Source organism: Bufo gargarizans, chromosome 6 (genome assembly GCF_014858855.1).
Source record: "Bufo gargarizans isolate SCDJY-AF-19 chromosome 6, ASM1485885v1, whole genome shotgun sequence".
In the NCBI taxonomy this organism is placed as follows: domain Eukaryota; kingdom Metazoa; phylum Chordata; class Amphibia; order Anura; family Bufonidae; genus Bufo; species Bufo gargarizans.
Genome location: NC_058085.1, coordinates 318547774 through 318565170, shown reverse-complemented (window position 1 = coordinate 318565170; position 17397 = coordinate 318547774). Strand labels below are relative to the sequence as shown.

The window sequence follows — 17397 nt, the reverse complement described above, 5'->3', positions numbered from 1 at the left end:
ATAATGCAGACGGAGGCTCCGTTCAGAACGGATCCGTCTGCATTATTTTTAGCATATAACAGCTAAGTGTGAAAATAGCCTCGTACGGATCCGTCCAGACTTTCAATGTAAAGTCAATGGGGGACGGATCCGCCTGAAGATTGAGCCATATTGTGGCATCTTCAAACGGATCCGTCCCCATTGACTTACATTGTAAGTCTGGACGGATCCGCACGCCTCCGCACGGCCAGGCGGACACCCGAACGCTGCAAGCAGCGTTCAGCTGTCCGCCTGTCCGTGCGGAGGCGAGCGGAGCGGAGGCTGAACGCCGCCAGACTGATGCAGTCTGAGCGGATCCGCTCCATTCAGACTGCATCAGGGCTGGACGGCTGCGTTCGGGTCCGCTCGTGAGCTCCTTCAAACGGAGCTCACGAGCGGACCGACGAACGCTAGTGTGAAAGTAGCCTTACCGGCGAAACATGGCGGGAGGCAGAGGATGTGTGTGTGTTTTTAGCGCAGTAGGAGACCGTGTATAGCCCTATTATGAAAATACAGGGAAAGAGCAGTAAATAAGATACAATTGTAACCAATGATAGTGTTCCACAAGCTGGCCACTATGTTGCTCTATCACACTTGCGTTGTTGGATTCCGGCAGGCAGTTCCGTCGCCAGAACTGCCTGCCGGATCCGTCAATCTGTATGCAGACGGATACCATTTGTAGACGGACCCGAATGCGGATCCATCTCACAAATGCATTGCAATACCGGATCCGTCTCTCCGGTTATCGTCCGGAAAAACGGATCCGGTATTTATCTTTTTCACATTTTTAAAGGTCTGCCGAGCGAATTCGTTTTTCCGGAACACATTAATGCATTTTAATGGAAAATAATACCGGATCCGGCTTTACGGCAAGTGTTACGGTATTTTCTCTGTCCAAAAACCGTACAGTGACTGAACTCAAGACATCCTGAGGCATACTGAACGGATTGCTCTCCATTCAGAACGCATTAGGATAAAACCGATTAGTTTTTTTCCGGCATTGAGCCCCTGGGACAGAACTCAATACCGGAAAAGAAAAACTCTAGTGTGAAAGTTCCCTAAGGGTCCATTCACACGTCCGCAATTTCGTTCCGCATTTTGCGGAACGGAATTGCGGACCAATTCATTCCTATGGGGCGGCACGATGTGCTGCCGGGACACGGAATTGCAGACCCACACTTCCGGGTCCGCAATTCCGTTCCCGAAAAAAATAGAACATGTCCTATTCTTGTCCGCAATTGTGGACAAGAATAGGCATATTCTATAGTGCCGGCAATGTGCGGTCCGCAAAACGCGGAACGCACATTGCCACTGTCCGTGTTTTGCGGATCCGCGGACGTGTGAATGGAGCCTAATGCTGCTGGTGAGAGACAGACAGCAATTGTTTCAACAACATAGATGACCAAACAAGTAGAGGCAAAAGACCGTCACTTACTGAGAGCTTAAACAAGTCTCACAAAATATGTTGATTTAAGGTTTAAAAGAAATATGTAAATAAAAGTCATGTCTTAATTTATTCGGCAAGTGTAAAAAGACGTCCTACAGTCAAGAGACTAAGTGGAGTTAAACTGACCAATATTGAAAACGTCCTACACTTTGTGAGAGGTCTATTGTATTAATGTTAGTACTTATACATATGTGACTGATATCGGCTGCATCTTATAACCCTGCTGCGCTATAATAAGCTGACCACTTTTGAGCTACCGGCCCTTTAAAAGTGCACGTTAGGCCTCATGCACACGACCATATCCGTTATGCAGTCCACAAATCATGGTTTCACAGATTTTCTTTTTTTGCAAACACATTAACTTCAGTGGGTACTTGGTCCACATTTTGCGGACATATTTCTCTGCTTTCTGCAGGCATATGTCCTTTCCGCAAAAAGATAGAATATGTCGTGTACCTGGCCGCAAAATAGAGAAATAGACATTGAAGTCAGTGGGTCCCTCAAACAAAGAGGATGCAACACAAACGATATGCATATTTTGCAGATACGCAATATGCAGACTGCAAAATACATCCGGTCGTGTGCATGAGGCCTTATTCTTAGTGCTGTATTAGATGTAATTATATTTCTTTTTTATCGTTGTGCATCAAGCACCATTTTTCATGCTTTTTGTTCCAAAACGCCATGGCCAAGTGTTACTTCAACGTCTATAGGAAATAACTGAAAAGTCAAAGGGGGAGATTTATCAGACAGGTGTAAAGTAGAACTGGCTTAGTTGCCCATAGCAGCCAATCAGATTCCACCTTTTATTTTTTACAGGTCAACTAAGCCAGTTCTACTTTACACCAGTTTGATAAACGACCCCCAAAATCTATATACCCAGCATTTTTATTTTTGCTGCTTTGTTACAAAAAACCTTTTAAATACATGTAAAAAAAAAAGAAAATGCGTTGAGCACATGACTTTTTATTTTTCCAAGCGTTTAAAAAAGCTGAAAAATAGTGTGTGTGAGGGAGTCCTTAAGAAGGCAGGTCATCCCATTTCAGTTGACAGGGGCCCTATGATCATCACATGTGTTCTGCGGAAACCGCAGCAGATATTATCAGTGAATGGCGTCCGGAAGATAGTTAAGTGTGTGTTTACCCATAAAAATAAATGCCAGGAAAGAAACAAGAAAAAAAAAAGGAATAACCAATGGGATAATGAGGCCGGCATGTGAGCTGTGTGTCCTAACCTCGCTGGTAGACGCTGCACTGTACAATCCCCGGCTCTCTGGTCTGCAGATGTGTCCGGATGTGGGTCCGCTCTATGTAGTAATGCAAGATTATCCATCCCGTTCAACCCCTTCAGGTGAACTGTTAAAGTGTCAAGTTCAAGATCTCTGCTTGTAGTCACTGAATGGAAACATCTGGTCTGGTTATGTGATGAGCTGCAGCTGTACGAATATCACACATCTGCAGCACAAGTCTCTCCACCCTGAGAAAGCTCCTTACTACACTGATACATTGTAACAAATCCCTCCCTGTAAGCAGGACTAGAACGCAAACAATGAAGACTGTCATTCATTGACAACAAGAGGAGATGTTAAACGTGTCGTGAAATCAATGTTACAAACATAGAATTGAAAGCAGGATTATAAGATCGGGGTCAGCTTCTAAATGAACAAAACAGTGAGGAATATTTAAAGGCTATGTTCACCTTCATAGTCATTTTTCTATAATTGCACGTTACTCCTTTTTGGCAAAAAATAAATAAATTTCAATTTATTACAAATATTGAGCTGTTCTGTTACAAAGGGTTAACGGTTTTTCTAGATGTGTGACTGGTACTTTCACTTAATAAACCTTATCTCTTAATTACCGAGAGTCATAAACACTTATTTAAGATAAGGTAAGGACTGAGCTATAATGAGTGTTTATAATGTTAGAGAGCAGAGGTGAGGAGCCCGACAGCTCCTGGGCTGACGGAGAAGACAGAAGTCCAAAGGGTGCTACTAGAGCTTGTCAGCTCTGTACAGAAAAAAGGACGATATATTTTTAATAAAGACTAATAAAAAAAAATTGGGGCTGAAAATGAGTAAAATGCAATAATTAAAAAAAAAATGCCCCCAAAGGTGTGCATAACTTTTAAGGGAAACTAATAAAGTGAGCTGTTATCGGCTTTTTCTTTTGGACAGTTTCCTAAATCTTCCCCAGTGTTCCTATTCACTGACTGCAAGCATTGATCTGAAAAAAAAAATGTATGCAAACTTTTATTACAAAGTTGCAAAGCTTTTGCATAAAACTGCACAATCCTTTTATATCCCACATTGCACTGCAGCCTCGGCATGCAGTGAATGGTCTCTCGGTGCTATTTGATCTACTGGTAGCGGCTGTACCCCGGCTCCTGAGCGAGGCTGCAACCCCCCTTCCATGTGTGCCTATCTCACACAATCTAGTAACACGTTTTACAGGCCGCATTTGTTTTCTGCACTGAATAAATTACCTGAGGCTGGAATTTAAGATTCTCCTGAGGAACATGGTTTACACTCGCACACGGTTCCTTCTTATTTTTATACAGTTTTTTTTCCTTACATTATTTTGGGGTCTTTTTTCATGTTTTAAAGATGGTGAACTCTGTGCAACCCTTGAGAATGTCAGGGAGCGGGGGGCTTTATTTATTACCTGACTTTACTGCTTACTGTACAAAGGGCTGGAATAGGGGAGCAGTGACTGATCTATCAGATGGTGCTCTCAAATTATCTATCTATCGATCTACGGTATCTATCCATCTCTATCTATTATTCATTTATCTATCTATTTATCGATCCATCTCTATCTATTATTCATTTATCTATCTATTTATCTATCTATCTCTTAATATCCATTTATCTAGCTATCTCTATCTAATATCCATTATCTATCTATCTATCTATCTATCTATTTATTATCTATCTATCTTTATCTAATATCCATTATCTATCTACTATCTATCTCATATCTGTCTGTCTATTATCTATCTAATATCTATCTATTTATCTATCTAATATCCATTATCTATTTATCTATCTTTATCTAATATCCATTATCTATCTACTATCTATCTCATATCTGTCTGTCTATTATCTATCTAATATCTATCTATTTATCTATCTAATATCCATTATCTATTTATCTATCTTTATCTAATATCCATTATCTATCTACTATCTATCTCATATCTGTCTGTCTATTATCTATCTAATATCTATCTAATATCCATTATCTATTTATCTATCTTTATCTAATATCCATTATATATCTATTAATTATCTATCTGTCTATCTATTATCTATCTATCTCATATCTATCTGCGTCACATGTATCAAAAATATTCACCTTTGATGCAACATTTCAGCTCTGCTTTAAACCCTTTTAGCAGAGATTATCTATCTATCTACAGGTTCTTCTAAAAAAATTAGCATATTGTGATAATTGTGATAAAGTTCATTATTTTCTGTAATGTACTGATAAACATTAGACTTTCATATATTTTAGATTCATTACACACCAACTGAAGTAGTTCAAGCCTTTTATTGTTTTAATATTGATGATTTTGGCATACAGCTCATGAAAACCCAAAATTCCTATCTAAAAAAATTAGCATATTTCAACGGACCAATAAAAGAAAAGTGTTTTTAATACAAAAAAAGTCAACCTTCAAATAATTATGTTCAGTTATGCACTCAATACTTGGTCGGGAATCCTTTTGCAGAAATTACTGCTTCAATGCGGCGTGGCATGGAGGCAATCAGCCTGTGGCACTGCTGTGGTATTATGGAGGCCCAGGATGCTTCGATAGTGGCCTTAAGCTCATCCAGAGTGTTGGGTCTCGCGTCTCTCAACTTTCTCTTCCCAATATCCCACAGATTCTCTATGGGGTTCAGGTTAGGAGAGTTGGCAGGCCAATTGAGCACAGTAATACCATGGTCAGTAAACCATTTACCAGTGGTTTTGGCACGGTGAGCAGGTGCCAGGTCGTGCTGAAAAATGAAATCTTCATCTCCATAAAGCTTTTCAGCAGATGGAAGCATGAAGTGCTCCAAAATCTCCTGATAGCTAGCTCCATTGACCCTGCCCTTGATAAAACACAGTGGACCAACACCAGCAGCTGACATGGCACCCCAGACCATCACTGACTGTGGGTACTTGACACTGGACTTCAGGCACTTTGGCATTTCCCTCTCCCCAGTCTTCCTCCAGACTCTGGCACCTTGATTTCCGAATGACATGCAAAATTTGCTTTCATTCGAAAAAAGTACTTTGGACCACTGAGCAACAGTCCAGTGCTGCTTCTCTGTAGCCCAGGTCAGGCGCTTCTGCCGCTGTTTCTGGTTCAAAAGTGGCTTGACCTGGGGAATGCGGCACCTGTAGCCCATTTCCTGCACACGCCTGTACACGGTGGCTCTGGATGCTTCTACTCCAGACTCAGTCCACTGCTTCCGCAGGTCGCCCAAGGTCTGGAATCGGTCCTTCTCCACAATCTTCCTCACGGTCCGGTCACCTCTTCTCGTTGTGCAGCGTTTTCTGCCACACTTTTTCCTTCCCACAGACTTCCCACTGAGGTGCCTTGATGCAGCACTCTGGGAACAGCCTATTCGTTCAGAAATTTCTTTCTGTGTCTTACCCTCTTGCTTGAGGGTGTCAATGATGGCCTTCTGGACAGCAGTCAGGTCGGCAGTCTTACCCATGATTGCGGTTTTGAGTAATGAACCAGGCTGGGAGTTTTTAAAATCCTCAGGAATCTTTTGCAGGTGTTTAGAGTTAATTAGTTGATTCAGATGATTAGGTTAATAGCTCGTTTAGAGAACCTTTTCATGATATGCTAATTTTTTGAGATAGGAATTTGGGGTTTTCATGAGCTGTATGCCAAAATCATCAATATTAAAACAATAAAAGGCTTGAACTACTTCAGTTGTGTGTAATGAATCTAAAATATATTAAAGTCTAATGTTTATCAGTACATTACAGAAAATAATGAACTTTATCACAATATGCTAATTTTTTTAGAAGGACCTGTATCCATCTATCTTTCTTTCTTGAAATCTATTTATCTCTCTATCTTTTCCAGATCTATTTATTTATCTGTCTATATTCTGTCTATTTACCTGTATTTTTGCTCTACCTATTCATTGTTTTTGTATTTTAGGTCAGAGCATTAACCCCAAATTGGCTGGCTTGGTTGGGACTAATGGACCTCACAACAAGCAGCCCTTCATGGTGGCCTTCTTTAAAGCTACAGAGATCCACCTGCGCAGTATCCGGTCAACAGGTGGGAAGCAGCGCAACCAAAACCGATCCAAAGCACCAAAGAACCAGGAGGCGCTGAGAGTGGCCAATGTGGCAGGTCAGTAGCGCAATGGATATTCCCGCTGCCAGCTTTATCCAAGGTTCACATTTTTCCCCCAGCAGAGTTTGCTTTTCGCTTTTGAACTGGAGACTCTGAGAATCTGTTATCTGTGGATGGGGCGATTTACCAGTTGGGAAGCTTCATTCTGACTTCACCTTTTTTCCCCATCCCTACAGAGAACACCAGCTCGGATCAGAAGCAGGCCTGTAAGAAGCATGAGTTATACGTCAGTTTTCGGGACTTGGGATGGCAGGTAAAGTCATTCAGACTCTTCATAGTTGCGGTCTTTCAGCTTTTGTAAACTATCCCGTGAACATGAGATAAATGCTTCTGGCCTGGATACCTCTTTAACTAGACATTAGGTAGTTAGGCAGAACATTACCACTTCAGTTTATAGCCAGCAAAAAATGAATAATGGCTTGGGCACTACCCTGGGCCCTTTCTCAGCTCATGCCACACAGTAATATCAGTGATTTTGTGCTGATGCAAGACTGCCAAGTGCCAATTTAGACATACAACAATCATCGCAGTGCAGCATTTACCATAGGTCTGTAGTGGACTCAGATACAGTACCAGTCGGAGACTGCCCTTTCATAGACAGATACAGATGATCAGGTACCATGTATTTCATTTTATATGATCTCTGTTTCACACAGGACTGGATAATTGCTCCCGAAGGTTATGCTGCATATTATTGTGAAGGAGAATGCGCTTTTCCTTTAAATTCCTACATGAATGCAACAAATCACGCTATTGTACAAACACTGGTAAGTTTTGTGTAGTGGTTCAGTCCACGAGATTGTTAAGACACAAACTTGTCACTGAGGTTAAAGGGGGCTGTTCAGGATTAGAAAAACATGACGGCTTTCTTCCAGAAACAGTACCACACCTGGGTTACATGCCTAAGGCCTCGTTCGTATGTTTGGTCCACATCCAATGCGCATTTTTTGTAGACTGGATGTGGACCCATTTATTTCAATGGGGCCGCAAAAGATGCAGCCCCGCAAAAAAGATACAGGATTGCAGCATGCACACGCCATGCCAAGGATTCTTATTTTGCATATCTGCGATTTGCAAAGCGCAAAACAGATACGGTCCTGTGCATCAGGCCTAATATAGTTGTCAAAACATAAGTCCATCAACTACAGGTTGTGTCTGGTATTTGCAGCTCAACTCTATTGAAGTGAATCAGACTGAGCTGCAGTAGCACAATCAACCTGTGGACTGGTGTGTGGCTTCTTTTGGAAGAAATCAGCCATGTTTTTCTAACATCCTCTGTATGCCTCATGCACACGACCATGTATCCGTGTCTGATCCACATTTTTGCAGATTGCACAAGGACCCATTCATTTATGAGTTTATAAAAAAATGCATGGCACACGGATGTCATCTGTGTTCTATTCGCATCCATGTGTCTGTTCCGCAAATTATAGAACATGTCCTATTCTTGTCTGTATTGCAGACAATAATATTAATTTTTCTAATAATAATCGTTAGAAAATTGCCAATTGCACATGGAAGGTGTCTGTATTTTGAGCAGCTGACACAGTCTTGTGCATGAGACCTTAAAGTAAATCTCCAAGCAGCTCCTCCGCATTGAAGCTCCTCACCTTAGTCTCTGTGCAGCAATTTCCCCATAACTGTCACTCCCTACTGAACTTGCGCACATCAGTCGCAAGTAGATTTGCAGTGTAAATCATGGAGGATGGACAGCATAAGCGCTTAATTTACTGGAGATTTTTTAAATTTCGGGAGTAGTATAAATCAATATTTTGGCATTGCCTTTACACTGTGGGGGAAAAGGTCCTTCATTATTAAAGCATGTTTTTTTTTTTCATCTCCACACAGGTTCATTTTATTAACCCGGACACGGTTCCTAAGCCGTGCTGCGCCCCCACCCAACTCACCGCAATATCTGTTCTCTATTTCGACGACAGCTCCAATGTGATACTTAAAAAATACAGGAACATGGTGGTGAGGACCTGTGGATGTCATTAATAGTGAGGGTTCTCAAGTTCCATCTGCAAGATCCACCGCCATATTTGATCCAACCAGCTAAGAATTACCTGTCCAATCCCACCACTCATTATCTAAAGATCCTGTCCATTTGTGCTACCTATAGCCAAGGGTCGTGAGCGAGCTGTCACTGCAGTGCTAATTCTGCGCCTCCACTGCTGTATACACATCCTGTACTATTTCCCGGGAGAGAAAAGGCGATGCAATGAAACGTCAGGTCTATGTTTTGCATCGTGATTGGAGTTCATAGACTGCACAGTACTTTAAAATGGATTTATGGGATTTTCCTATGTCTTTGGTAGCTGCTGACACAAGATGGACTTGGACGATTATCAATATTTGGAGACATTAGACGTTGGTCTGTTGTGTCAGATTGGGGTCACTAGCAGTCCATACGCGGAAACTCCCTCAAGATGAGTTGATAGATAGTAATAAAAACAAAAAAAAGAATTCTAATGCGTCCTCTGTCTTCTGTGGACGTCACTATATTATTTCCCTGTACAGAATCTAGATGGCACTAGAAAGACAGTTTTTCTGTTTTCGGATGAACGCTAATTTGCATACTTTTTCCCAGGGAGCATTGCCTGTAAGACTCATTACACCAACTGGGTCTCTGCAAGGAGAACCAGTACCGTCCAACTGTAACAGCTTGTACAGAATGGAAATAACTCACTCTCATTTACATCTTGAGGTATGAAGATAAGTCTCATTGTCATGTTTTATGGATGTGCCTACCATCAAAGGGAATGCTTACAGTGACATGTTGGAGGTGTCATCAATAAAGACCCTCACAGATAGCTAGAAGCCTGTCAGTGAGTTATGTCATCAGGAGTCCTTGATATTCTGGTCATGGATTTGCAGTCAGGGTATACAATTGGTAGATCATGGCGTGTCTTCAGTGGTGGTAGAACACAAAGTCTCAGAGACAGGGAGTTGTTCAGATCATTGCACTCATTAGATCAGGACATTTCATTGTTTCCAAGGATGCCCTGCTAAGAGCTGTGCCTCTTTTCGTGGCTACGATTAAAACCAAAGGAACTTGAAGTCCCAACCGAGTGTGGTATATACCAATGGCAACAGCATATGGTTTTTGGTAGGTGCATATCTTCTGGTCTCTATCCACCAAGGGACACAAAGCGTAATCCAGCACGCCACAATTGCACGTGTCTGTTTATTATTCCAGAGTGCATCACATATAGCAATTCACAGCAATGTTTCTGGCCTATATTATGTAGGGCCCTTTTTCAAGTTGGAGTAGATGCATCTGTATGCAGGGCGGATCGGAGGTGTATTCAAAGTGTTTTGAAGCCGCCCTGCATACAGATGCATCTAATCCTGCTTGAAAAAGGGCTCTACGTTATATATACCCGAAATGCGGGTGTGAATTGTAATACGTGATGTGTCCTTCCTCGGCTGGAATAGTAAACCAACACGTTATTTTGCAGTTGTGGCCAATGGCGTGATACGTTTTGATTGAAGACTTGTGGACAGATACAGAATTCATGGCATTAATGAAGGTACACAACACTTAAAGGGATTCTGTCATGACATTTTAGGCCTATAACCTAAACATATGGCCAGGTCCGTACTAATAACCTGAATCCGAAACTGTCCTTATTAAATCTGCCTGTGGCCTATTAGCACATAAAACAGTTTTTTATAACCTGTTATTCACCTACCTAAGGTGCCCAAGGGGGTGTCGCTTCATACAGTGTGCCCGGCTGCACCTATCTCCGTCTGGTGCCCAGCGCCGCCTTCCCAGTTGAAATCGCCGCCTTCCTCACCTCAGCCCCGCCTCCGCAATCGTCCGGTTTGCGGAGGCGGGACTGAGGTGAGGAAGGCGGCGATTTCAACTGGGAAGGCGGCGCTGGGCACCAGACGGAGATGGGTGCAGCCGGGCACACTGTGTGAAGAGACGTCCCCTTGGGCACCTTAGGTAGGTGAATAACAGGTTATAAAAAACAGTTTTATGTGCTAATAGAGCCACAGGCAGATTTAATAAGGACAGTTTCGGATTCAGGTTATAAGTACGGACCTGGTGTGTTGAGTTTTGGAGTACCGCACTCCGTTTTGGTTCACTGGTGCCTGCAAGGACTTGTTCAGTCACACTCCAATAGTAAAAAGATTGCAGCACACAGTTTTTCTTGTTGCTTATTAAATTTTAATTTATTATCATCACATGATCTAGTTCCAGTGCAAATTTCACAGCTTTAATATATTGAAGAAAATGACCAGACGTTTCGGCCTGTCAAGGCCTTCTTCAGCGGTCTTAAATCTACAAAAATGATAATTTATATTTGTATGAGTTACAGAATACATGCATTAAGATCTAGGTTAGGTGAAAAAATTTCAAATTATATTTATTCAAACTATAGTCGCTGGCATCATCGTGTCCACTCTCAGAATGCAACAAACTGGTCTATTGTTTTTATATTATTTTCTTTGTATATTTTTTTTTTCCCCTTATGTTCAACGTACATGTATATACTAAAATTTTCTTATAATTTTTTCACCTAACCTAGATCTTAATGCATGTATTCTGTAACTCATACAAATATACATTATCATTTTTGTAGATTTAAGACCGCTGAAGAAGGCCTTGACAGGCCGAAACGTCTGGTCATTTTCTTCAATATATTAAAGCTGTGAAATTTGCACTGGAACTAGATCATGTGATGATAATAAATAAAAATTTAATAAGCAACAAGAAAAACTGTGTGCTGCAATCTTTTTACTATAAGTACGGACCTGGACCTGGCTATATGTTTAGGTTATAGGCCTAAAATGTCATGACAGAATCCCTTTAAGTGATTATTGCTGGTATAAACACCCCACTAATTGCTTTGGATTTTCTTCCAAATTATTCCAACAGGTCTTGTTAATCTGAGTTGGAGACTCATTGATATGTAGGGTGGACATCACATTGAGAAGATATTTTTCTATTAAACTATTCGGTATAGTAATTAGTAATGTAGTTAAATTCCATTAATAAAAGGTCAGGAAATCCTTCTAATCCAGTGCACATTTTCTGGTCAGCATGAAATGGCCCAGTAGTCTAGCACAGTGTTCAACCTGTGTTTCTCCAGTTGTTGGTAAATTAGAATGCCCAGCATGCCCTGACATCATTCTGCTCTCAGGGCATGCTGGGAGTTGTAGTTTCACAAGAACTGGAGAGCCAGCCATTGGTTTAGCAAGTGGTGGCATCAGTACTTCATGTCTAGTACCCACACATTTGACAATCGCTTCCATACAGAGCCCCATGTGTCACTTTTATGGGGTTGAGCAGGACTTCATTGGTTAATCCAGACACAGGAACGTTACTGACATGAGTTATGGGTAAGTTCGAAGCTTGCGCTGACCCGCACTGGTCCCCATTGGCGCAGATTACCCACCTCTGGTTTAATCCTCCAACATGGAGCCACCTAATAATGATGGATGACGGAGTAAGGTGACTCTGAAAATAACGTCTGTTCTGTGACCTCCTAAATCTCCACCAGATGCTTCAGTAAAGAATTTAAAATGTGACCCCTGAGCCTTCACCTCTCTCAGACCTGAGTGAAAATCAAGTGTGTTTGGTCTGTTTTGTCCCCAGTGGAATATATGTAACCTATACAGTCATGACTAGATTGCATTTCAAAGAGCGAGCCCTTAAAAAATACTTCACTACCCATAAGTCATCAGCCTGAAAATAATTGGACATAAAGATGGATTCCATGGGTTTTACTTGGTGAACCTGATGAACAGATGTCAGTGGTGTGAAGTTTAAGTATTTCATAAACTATTGTCCATAGGACCACTGACACTTGGGGGACAGGACAATGACACTGACACTTGGGGGACAGGACAATGACACTGACACTTGGGGGACAGGACAATGACACTGACACTTGGGGGACAGGACAATGACACTTGGGGGACAGGACACTGACACTTGGGGGACAGGACAATGACACTGACACTTGGGGGACAGGACAATGACACTGACACTTGGGGGACAGGATAATGACTGACATTTGGGGGACAGGGCAATGACACTGACACTTGGGGGACAAGATGATGACTGACATTGGGGGACAGGACAATGACACTGATAAGTCAGGTACAGGACAATGACAAAAACACTTGAGGTACAGGACAATGACATTAGGGCTGAAACGATTCGTCGCTGTAATCAAGGCAAAAAAATCACTCACTGCTCCGTTACCTCCCGACTCGGCACCGCGCTGCTTTGGCCAGTGCACACAACGTCAGTGCGCTGGCTGACGCTGTGTGTGACGTCAGGTCCCTCCCAGTGCATGCTGGGATAAAGACGTGTCTCCTGCAGACTCCATGTGTCGCTGCACTGCCAGGAAAGGTAAGTATATAGTTAGCGGCGGGGGCACCTGTGATTTGGCATGGAGGGGCTGATCTGATGGTACAGAGGCACTGGGGAAGGGGGACATCATGGCAATCTGCTCGGCATAGAGGGGCTGATGGCAGTGCCATCATGGGGGCACTGGGGGACATGGCATGGAGGGGCTGATCTGATGGCACAGAGGCACTGGGGAAGGGGGGCATCATGGCAATCTGGATGGCATGGAGGGTCTGATGGCAGTGCTATCATGGGGGCTCTGGGGGACATGGCATGGATGGGCTGACCTGATGGCACTGGGGGAGTGGGGGACATGGTGAATGGCATGGAGGCACTGGGGAAGGGGGACATCATGGCAATCTGGATGTCATGGAGGGGCTAATGGCAGTGGGGACATGGCATGGAGGGCCTGATCTGATGGCACTGGGGGAGTGGGGGACATGGCAATGGATGGCATGGGGGTCTGCCTCTGTCCGGATCCCCATTACAGTCAATGGGCATCCAGCTATGACAGATGCAGCCAGTGAACTCTGGCAGTCTGTTCCTCCACTGGTAAAAACTGCCAGAGTTCACAACATCGCCTTAGATACACATTCTGGCAGAACAGCAGCCTGCTGGAGTATACCGTATTGTGTATAGCCGGATACAACCAGCTTTCTCTCATTGACTATAATGTGGTCCAAGGCCATCTGGCCATGTTCTGTCGTCCAAAGCTTTTTTTATTTTTTATTTGTTCAGCCAAAACCCAGCTTGAATGCTGTAACAAGGCCGGACCTCATTACAGTCAATCACTGCAGCAGCCGGCAGTATCCAGATATACCCGATATGGTACATTTTGGCTGTTCTTCTGACAGAATGTTTATTGCAGCTGTGAAAGAAGCCTTGTGTGTGCAATTATGTGCTATACTACTGTAAGAAATTAAAATATTGTTTTTTATAAAGAAATACGTTATTTTTAGAAGGTTTTTCTTATTGGAGTACTCGATTAATCGTAAAAATAATCAATAGAATACTCGATTACTAAAATAATTGTTTACTGCAGCCCTAAATGACATAGACACTTGGGATACAGGACAATAACACTGACACTTGCAGGACAAGACAATCACTGACACCTAGGGACAGGACAATGACACTGACTCCAAGTATAGGACAATGACAGTGACACTTGGCGGACAGGACAATGACACTTGGGGACAGGACAATGACACTTGCAGGACAAGACAATCACTGACACCTAGGGACAGGACAATGACACTGACTCCAAGTATAGGACAATGACAGTGACACTTGGCGGACAGGACAATGACACTGACACTTGGGGACAGGACAATGACACTGACACTTGCAGGACAAGACAATCACTGACACCTAGGGACAGGACAATGACACTGACTCCAAGTATAGGACAATGACAGTGACACTTTGGGGACATGACACTGACACTTGCAAGAGAAGACAATCACTGACACCTGGGGACAGGACAATGACACTGATGCCAAGTATAGGACAACGATGGTGACACTTGGGGGACAGGACACTGACACGCCACTGACACTTGAGGGAAGAGAAAAATGAGTGACACTAGGGGGACATGGCACTGACACGTCAGGTACAGGACAATGACACTGACACTTGCAAGAGAAGACAATCACTGACACCTGGGGACAGGACAAAGACACTGATGCCAGGTATAGGACAATGATGGTGACACTTGGGGGACAGGACACTGACACACCAGGTATAGGACACTGACACACCAGGTATAGGACACTGACACTTGAGGGAATAGGAAAATGAGTGACACTTGGGGGACAGGGCACTGACACGTCAGGTACAGGACAATGACACACACTTGGGGGACAGGAGAATGACAATGACACGTGGGGTAATTACAATGATACTCCGACACTTGGGGAACAAGACAATAACATACTGACACATGGGGTAACTGAACAACAACATACTGACACTTGGGGAGTACAGGGCAATGATCTACTGACTTAGTGTGACAGATCAACTACACATTGACACTTAGGGTGACAATTACAGTTCAGGACAATAACCCCTCTGCTGCGGCATGGTAGGATAGCACACACTTAAGCTTGCGGCTCTCTGATGCTATTTGGACATCACTTCCCACTTGACCACAGGACATCATTCCAGATAGGCTTTCCTACATAGGTGATCTAAGCTGCACTTCCAACTTCAGGGCTGCAGAGTTTTACATTTTGGATGAGGAAATCAGTGACTCCTCTCTCCCCACCACCACCCTCCTGCTCACTGACCTTTCTCAGTGCTGGGAACCCACATCTCTGGAACTAATACAAAGTGACTTTAACCACAGGCAGCTTACATGGACCACTGATTCCCCCTCATGACTGGAAATAGCAGGTTAACCCCTTCTTGGAAGCCTCAGGGTCCCGGTGCAGGGACAATGTGACAACCTCTCTGTACCATGACTGTCCATGATGACTGGCTGCAGAATGGTTGGACATTGAAATGATAGCTTTGAAATATTATAAGATGCCAACCACAAACTGCTAAAGGGGTGTTTCTGTGATAGTGTCTTATGACAAGTCACATTGATAGCGGTCGGACTCCTACGAATGTTCAGAACGACCTGGTCCATCTGCATTGAAATGAACCAGACTGAAGTCTGGACATCTGTGTGCTGTCCCTTCTAGAAGGCAGAAAGGACCAAGTAAGGCTGAGGTCACTCACAACGGTCTCAGATGAGTGTGGAAGACCGCTAGTAATGACAACCAAAGTTGAAAGGTAAGCAATGGCAAACTTGTAACACCTCTCCAGGTGACCACTTCTTTAAGAAACCCACTCCTGGCATATTTTTCTGTGACAGATGTTCAGTGTCCTTATATAATGTCACCACCACACTGGAGATGATGTGAACCACTAGGTGGCAACAGATTTGGCTTATGAATTCCATTGGATTACACTGCTGAGAATAGCACCACATGGACGTGGTAAGAGGACAAGCTGGGTACACCTTTGCAGCTACTGGCACCTAAGTTCAGGCATGGAAAGGTCTTTATAAAGACTGTGCCAACTGGATATTGGTTAGGAAACAGATGCATAGGCACACCTGTGACGCACGACACTGGCCATGGGTCCCTTAAAGCAAATGTTTTTCGTGACGCCAGTTGTAGTGAAGCAACAAGAGCACATGGGCCCTTTTAGTGACGTAGTAGATGGCACCCAGGTGTAGGAATGCCAGAGTGGTATAGGGTGGCCTAAATATTCCTTAATGTTGGTGCACGTGTCACGGTGCTCCTACCTGGATACGCTGGAACCCAGGCTCTGTCATCCGAAGCAGAGCATATAGGAGAAATAATCAAGGGATTTGAGGCAATAAATTGAGTCCAGACCTTGTAATGAAGTTCAATAACAGCTTTACTTGAATAAATGTTTCTCTAACAGTTTCACGCTTTGTCTTGGTTCCCAGCATGCGTTAGCATTAACTCTGGCAGGCAGCAAACAAACTCAACTCTGCTACATCTGTTGCTCTCTGGCTCTGCTGTGCTGACAAGCTTACTGTATAACTTAGCTTTTTTCTTTATGCTGCAACTCCTCTCTAGTAATGCACATTGTAGTGGACTTAAATAAATGCATAAGATGACACTGTGTTATCCCATAGAAGGCAGTAGCAGGGTTCGGAGTGGTATTGGCACTCTGGGTCATTACACACCCTGGTAAAGAGACTATATACACATGGCTATACACATGGCAGCCATTAGGCTACTTTCACACTTGCGTTAGGAGCGGATCCGTCTGGTGTCTGCACAGACGGATCCGCTCCTATAATGCAAACGCTTGCATCCGTTCAGAACGGATCCATTTGCATAACTGTTTATTTCAGATCTGATTTTTCACTTCGGAAAACTCAGATCCGACAGTATATTCTAAACACAGAAGCGTTCCCATGGTGATGGGGACGCTTCAAGTTAGAATATACTGAGAACTGTGTACATGACTGCCCCCTGCCCCCTGTCACTTACCAGTAGGAGGAGCGCCCGGCCGGTCAGACATCGCAGCTCTTCAGGTAAGTATAATGCTTGTATTTATTGCTAAGTAACCATGGCAGCCAAGACTGCAATAGCGTCTTGGTTGCCATGGTAACCGATCGGAGCCCCAGCGATTTAAACTGGGACTCCAATCGGTACTCTCCGCTACCACCAAT

At 43.4% G+C, this 17397-nt stretch overlaps 1 protein-coding gene across 1 annotated transcript in view; it reads left to right on the top strand.

The window, feature by feature from the left end:
• The window catches only part of BMP7 (bone morphogenetic protein 7), a 75354-nt gene extending 65624 nt beyond the window's left edge, over positions 1-9730 (top strand). The window contains exons 4-7 of the mRNA XM_044297360.1: positions 6632-6829; positions 7009-7085; positions 7489-7599; positions 8681-9730. Coding sequence (XP_044153295.1) covers positions 6632-6829; positions 7009-7085; positions 7489-7599; positions 8681-8830 — 536 coding nt within the window. The 3' untranslated portion in view covers positions 8831-9730. The remainder of the gene's footprint in view (positions 1-6631; positions 6830-7008; positions 7086-7488; positions 7600-8680) is intronic.
• Positions 9731-17397: the final 7667 nt, after the last annotated feature.